We start from the raw sequence: 6,344 nt of genomic DNA on the forward strand, positions 1-6,344 counted from the left end.
TTCCTCTATCAATCATTGCGAAAAAGTAAGTGCAACTGCAACCCTCAAAGGGTTAAATACAAAGAAATTCTTGTGATATGGATCATTATCAATACCTCCCTTATACTATAAAATAAAAAATTTTAAATCCCTGTGTTATTTAAAATAATGCGATAAACCATTCTATTAGACTTGTGTACTTTTATTAGATGAAAAATGATGATGTAGAAAAAAAAAATCCGTTTTCATTAATTGTCCTTTTATTAGAAAGGTAAAATCATAAATAATTTCCATCGATCCATGAACAAAGCATGATCTTCAAAGAGTAACAATGAACACACTTTGTCGATTAGATTGAGATATGATTGCCAGATGCCACAATCTTGCACACATTAATATTATAGTAGCTTTGGAAATTGGAACCCCAAGACCAATGGTTGTTCGGGAAGACATTCTTGGTCAAGTTCGTCTTGTCTTGAAAATAAACTAGCATTTGTTAGGTCATAGGTGTGTTAATTTGTGTTTGGTGCGCTTGTACTTAAAGTTTGTGTTTGGTTATTTGTGTTAAAAATTGACTTAGGGAACGGAAAAAAAAAAGGACTTAGAGCTCATACTTTAAGGTTTTATGCACTCATTGGCAGAGTTAGAATATTTGTTAAAGTGGGCAAACTAAATATATCATAGACTTCATAGTGTATTATTACACTATTTTTTCTTTTTTCTTTTTTTAATGTAGGGGGCCAATTTTATTTTTTATTTTTTGTAATGAATAAGTAATTTTATTGGTAAAAAACTCTTGAAGAAAGAACTTCAAACAAAGCAAGGCACTCAAGCTGCCCAGTAACTACAACAACACTCAAATGACACAACAATCTCCCCTGCTACAAACTACACATGCAGCCCTAACCTATAAACTACCTGTGTCATATTTACAGAGGAAGAGATAAACATTCTCAATCCCTATGATGAGCCGTGCAGCATTAAAATACCCTAGAAGTTCAATTAGTTCTAGATTGGTAATAAAAAATGGTGAATAATTCACCTTTATCAATAAAAACGGTAAATAATTCACCTTTGGTTGGTGAATAATTCACCGTTAGCAATAAAAAATGGTGAATAATTCAAGGAATCTATTAGTATTTCGTAAGGTACTAAGTCAGCAAAGTAACATAGACAATATTGAAGATGAAATGCCAATGATTTGAGAAGTGATTTATTTTAAGGCTAGAAAACGAGTCAATAATCCCCAAATTCATGAGATATTCATAAAATAAAAAATTGAAATATATGCAATGAAAATTTAATTTTCACATATACTAATAAGGCCCACAAAAGAGAACATCATCTAAAAGAAAATCAAGGAACATTCAGGATGAACATATTGGCCATGCTTTAATTGATCAGTTAGTTTATTTGGTTATGTCCAAATTTTTTAAAACTTTACTTTTTCTATGTATAATTATACTTTAACCAACTTCAAACAAATTAGCAAATCTGCAAAATGGTCATCCAAAAGCACTAAAGAAAGACTTCTTCAAGCTCTAATTTAAATTGCATCAGATAAACATTATACGAATCGAGACAGATTCTGTACACAATCAGCAGCATTTGATTACCCAGGAAAAAAAAAAACAAAAAAAAACACACACACACACACAAGGTAATCAAAAGGCTAAAGTTTGAGGCAACAATGCCATACAAACTAATTACAAGAGTAAGTTCTTTGCAGGCTGAACAATGCATGCTTTGAATGGTGCTGCTTAATTATAAAGCTTCTCCTGGCCTTTTTTACACCAAAGAAAGCATAGTGGCTACCCCTTTTTAGGGGTAATGAACGATGATGAACAATCTGTCATGATTCAAAACCATTTTTATTAGCACAATCCATTGAATTTGCCAATCAAAGTAACACTGCATAGAATTATAGCTTAGAACACCTTTATAAGGACTCTGTTGATGGAAAAATTTTAGGTTCTCAGTCTTCAACCTTTGTGTTAAAAACAAAACTCGGAAATAACGTTGTCAGATCCCTGCAGTATGTACAAATATTAACAAGCACAGTCAGTACTTCTTCAAGATTTATGGAATCCACAATATAGTTGGGCACATAGATTCAAAGAAGAGTAAAAGAATTAATTGGGGATAAAATAGCATGTAAGGGTGCAAGTTGCATACTTCAAATAAGGAAGAGTCATGTTCTTCAAGAGGTTTGGGTTTCTAAGAACAAAATCCTTCCACTCTTCGCTATTGATTCTACCATCCTTGTCGGCATCAGCATCTGCAAATGTCTGCAACAGTGATCTTATGAGTACTAGTATGTTCCAAACAATGACAAAAATTAGAACGATCAAATTTGGATATATGCTTGCTTACCTTGTCAATGATAGCCTCAAGAAGATCATCTGACAATGTCATATCAGACTCCATCAAAATGGCAATTACCATTTGCTTAACCTGATATCAACCAAAGGCTGCTTAGCTAAAATATTACATATGCACTCAAGGTTTCAAAAATCAGTACCTTCAGGAACATAAAATGGCTTACAATTTAGTTTTTGACAATAATTGTTATAGAACCAAAGACTACAGAGTATACTTACTTCTTCTCGCTCAATAAACCCAGTTTGTCTCAGATCATACAGCCTGAATGCAACTGCAAGAACTCAACAAGAAACAAAGATTGAATAGATCCATGAATTGCACTCAATTGTATAAAACAAAAGATTGTCTCTTGAACACTTACAATCAATTTTGTCTTCCATGGGAGCATTGGGATGGAAGACACTGAGTGCATGGACAAATTCGTCAAATTCAATGACATCATTTTTCTTTTCATCAAAAAGATCAAAAATCTAGAAAAAAACAAAAAGTTGTTGAATATATATACTAATAAAGAAAGGAATTGGTTGTTATGGATTCACATCACGAGAAAACAAAAAACATTTAATTTCTCAAGTTTTTGTGTAGATGTTGGCATGTAATTTCAGTAACTAGATAGAAAGTAAATGGATCTAGCATTAGGCGTGCCACCATAGGTTCAAAATTTAACAACTAGTAACTGTATAAAAAACAGCTGCAACTAGTAAATGCGACTTTTAAAAAAAAAAAAAAAATCAAAGGATCAAAGAGTAAAAAAATAATCCTCTACTAAAAACATTGCAATAATTTACTATAGTTCAATTGTTGAATTGTCAAGCAATAAATTTGAAGCAATGCCCAAAATGCTCACAACCGAAGGGAAAGAGAGGAGGAAGTAGAAGTTGTTCCAGTCCATTTACCCTGTCCACAAAAAAAGATTCTCACCGCTTGGAGTTTTGAACTGTGCTAAGCATAAGACAAGTTTTTTATCTGGAGGTCACAGCTAAAGCATTGGACAAGTTCTTTTGAAAAAAAGAATCTTCAATGTAGCTTTTGTTCCACTAAAAATTATCAGTATATAGTTCAACTGTTGAATTGTTACTACTATCATAGTTTCATACCACCAAGGAACCAACCAATAAATTTGAATCAATTCCCAAAATGCTCACAACAGAAGGGGAAGAGAGTAGAAGAAGAAGATAAAAGTTGTTCCAGTCCATTTACCCTGTCCACAAAAAGATTCTCACCACTTGGAGTTTGGAACAGTGCTAATTGAAGCTCTTCCTACAAGATAACAAACATAAATTATAGCTATACAACCATTGATAAAAATTAAACCAAGTGACTGTGATAAATGTTAATGTGTACATAAATTATCAATGAATGCCACTACATACTCAAATTGGGAAGATGATTGTTTAAAAATGTTAATCTATGTCCTTTTCTTTTCCCCCCTCTTTCATAAGAAGAATTAGTTCATATCATAAGAAAAAACCCAATTTTTAAGGATAGATTTGTCTCACTGACTCCAGAAACACTTGACCTTTCCGCCTCTTAACCAAGCCTTAACCCCCCAATAAAAGTCCAAGCAAGAGACGCATATTGGTCCATTCAATCTGAAGAATTAGCTTCACTTTTCATAATTTGGGTCATCCTAATTATGCTATCTATCAATGAATTTGTCAGCTAATTACCCAAGAAAAGGGAAAAACCATACTACCCCTCAGTTAATCATAAACTAACACAACACAAGCAGTATTTTCAATTTTCATCCCAAAAAGACACACACATTACTTCTTGTGAAAATACTAATCAAATTGAAACAAAAAGTAACTTATGGCAATCACAGACCAAATGCTCAACTTCTTAAACAGACGAATTCCCAACAATCAAAATCTATTTACCTTGTGAATCATCCCATCATCGATGATTGAACTACTTAACTTCTTAAACAGCTCATATAATGCCTCAACTTCATTCATAGTAACTGCATCATTAACAAACAACCACAAACAACCATTCAAAACCCACATTGCACATTCCAACAACCTCTTCAAAACGAAAAATTGTCTAATGAGACTGTCCCTTAAGACAGTCTCACAAAAGATTTTCTCCTTCAAAACACTCACAATTAGAGATATCCAATGAAGCAAATCCATCAATTCAAAATTACATTTTTTTTTTTTAGACATAGTTTGAAGGAATCTCTTTTGACCCGTTACATTCACATGTAGTATTTATGACTAGTTGAGTTATCTAAACAAGTCGTATGATTACTAAAAAAAAAAAAAAAAAAAAAAACGTCATGAAATGGATTGAAGGAACTTCAAAGTCCTTACAGATGGTTTCATTAGCTAAACGAGGTATGTCTCCGGCGCATTTCTTGAGGCGTGGTTGCCGGGGCTCAAAGCAATCGGAGAAAGCGAATATCAAAACCTCAAATATCGCTATAAGCGGTATAAACGCCGCACAGATACGCTCGCCAATTGTCAAAGAACTCGATCCCTGATCAATAAACAAAACACACGTTCATATTGCATACAAAACAGTAAAAGTCTCTCAAAACAAACGCAACTGCAAAACTAAGGTGCTATATTGTTATTATTATTACCGAGTAATCCATGTTTGCAGTGGCGACGCTACGTTTGGTTCAGGGTGTTCCCAGGAACACCCTGACCTCTGAAGAAAAAAAAAATTATATGTAATAATTTAAAATTTTTTATTTATCTATCCTTAAAAAAAATGAGGAACACCCTCAAAAAAATTAGGAACACCCTCAAACTTTTTTTATGCCAAACAAACTTTGAACTAAAATCTATAAAAAAAAAAATGGTAACAGAGAATCTGAAAAAAAAAAAAAAAAAATTGTAACAGAGAATATGTGAGAAAATGATTATGAAATAAGAAATATATCTTAATTTGGGCGAGGAGCCGAACTAGGCTTTGGAGGAAACAGAGAAAGAGAGGAAACTGCAGCTCTGCCGCTGCTTCTTCTTCAGAGTGAGAGAGAGATTTAAGCAATTTGTTTAGACTTTTTAGATAAGGAGAGGACAGGACAATCCTTTTAAAAAGTTTGGTATAAATGTGGATGGATATCCTTTGGCCACGTTGATGCTTAGGTGGTGAGGCAGACCACTTTACTCTTTTTTTTTTTTCTTTTTCTTTTTTTTTGATGAGAAATACGTTTGTGATATGGCTTATGTGGGTTTGAGGGGTCAATCAAAGGCAAAAAATTTGAATTATTTGCACTTCGTACACCGGTAAGGTTATTGCAATATTTAAGACAAGCATAATATATTTTTGTAATAAATACAATTTTTTTTAGAAGAAATATTTAGATGTGAAATTATATTAACATAGATAAATATTTTTAAATTAAATAATGGTTTTGTTAAAAATACTGAAAATTATATATGATTATAAAACTTTAAAACCATAACCTTTTTTTTTGGGGTAGTTTCTTTAGGTTAACTTCTTTTTCTCCCTCTAAAAAATTGATAATTTATTTTTCTTTTAATTTGAGTTAAATTTAACATGAAAATACTTCTAAAATTTTATATCTTTTTTTAGTAAATATCAGTAGCTATATTCTTATTTATTTAATTTTATTATTTTTTATAATTATTTATTTATTAATTAAATTATTTCTGATGTCACTAGTTTGACCACCGGTCAGACTTTAGTCTGATCAGAAAACCGGTAACCAGTCTCTTTTTTGGTTCTTTTATCATACCGGTTTTTAAAACCATGGTGGGGGGTGGATGGAGGCATAGGGCCGGGGGTGAGATATTTGAATTGGGGGAAATAAATACACGTGGGGTATGCGCTAGTGCAACTAATAAACAATAATTTAATTAATCAATAATTAATTGGGGGAAGCAACTAATAAATAATAATTTAATTAACAAATATATTATAAAAGACAAACAAATTAAATTATGTTATGCTAAACAACAATTAATAATTTTATAATTAATGAAACAACAATATAACAAATTATAGTTTAT

General features: G+C 31.9%; 1 protein-coding gene across 3 annotated transcripts in view; it reads right to left on the reverse strand.

Moving 5' to 3' along the window:
- Positions 1-5,393, reverse strand: part of LOC126708421 (calcineurin B-like protein 9) — a 44,629-nt gene extending 39,236 nt beyond the window's left edge. The window contains exons 1-10 of one of the 3 annotated variants that reach the window (XM_050408240.1): positions 4,949-5,387; positions 4,677-4,842; positions 4,242-4,324; positions 3,562-3,621; positions 2,723-2,831; positions 2,580-2,632; positions 2,353-2,433; positions 2,155-2,267; positions 1,917-2,009; positions 1,510-1,828 (exon numbers count right to left, since the gene is read on the reverse strand). In XM_050408240.1, the coding sequence (XP_050264197.1) occupies positions 1,955-2,009; positions 2,155-2,267; positions 2,353-2,433; positions 2,580-2,632; positions 2,723-2,831; positions 3,562-3,621; positions 4,242-4,324; positions 4,677-4,842; positions 4,949-4,960 (732 nt within the window). In that variant the 5' untranslated portion in view covers positions 4,961-5,387 and the 3' untranslated portion in view covers positions 1,510-1,828; positions 1,917-1,954. Of the gene's footprint in view, positions 1-1,509; positions 1,829-1,916; positions 2,010-2,154; positions 2,268-2,352; positions 2,434-2,579; positions 2,633-2,722; positions 2,832-3,561; positions 3,622-4,241; positions 4,325-4,676; positions 4,843-4,948 lie in introns of those variants that run through there. The other 2 variants (XM_050408227.1, XM_050408234.1) reach the window with 2 other exon arrangements.
- Between the last annotated feature and the right edge of the window lie 951 nt (positions 5,394-6,344).

This window comes from Quercus robur, chromosome 2, assembly GCF_932294415.1.
Source record: "Quercus robur chromosome 2, dhQueRobu3.1, whole genome shotgun sequence".
Taxonomy (NCBI): Eukaryota; Viridiplantae; Streptophyta; class Magnoliopsida; order Fagales; family Fagaceae; genus Quercus; species Quercus robur.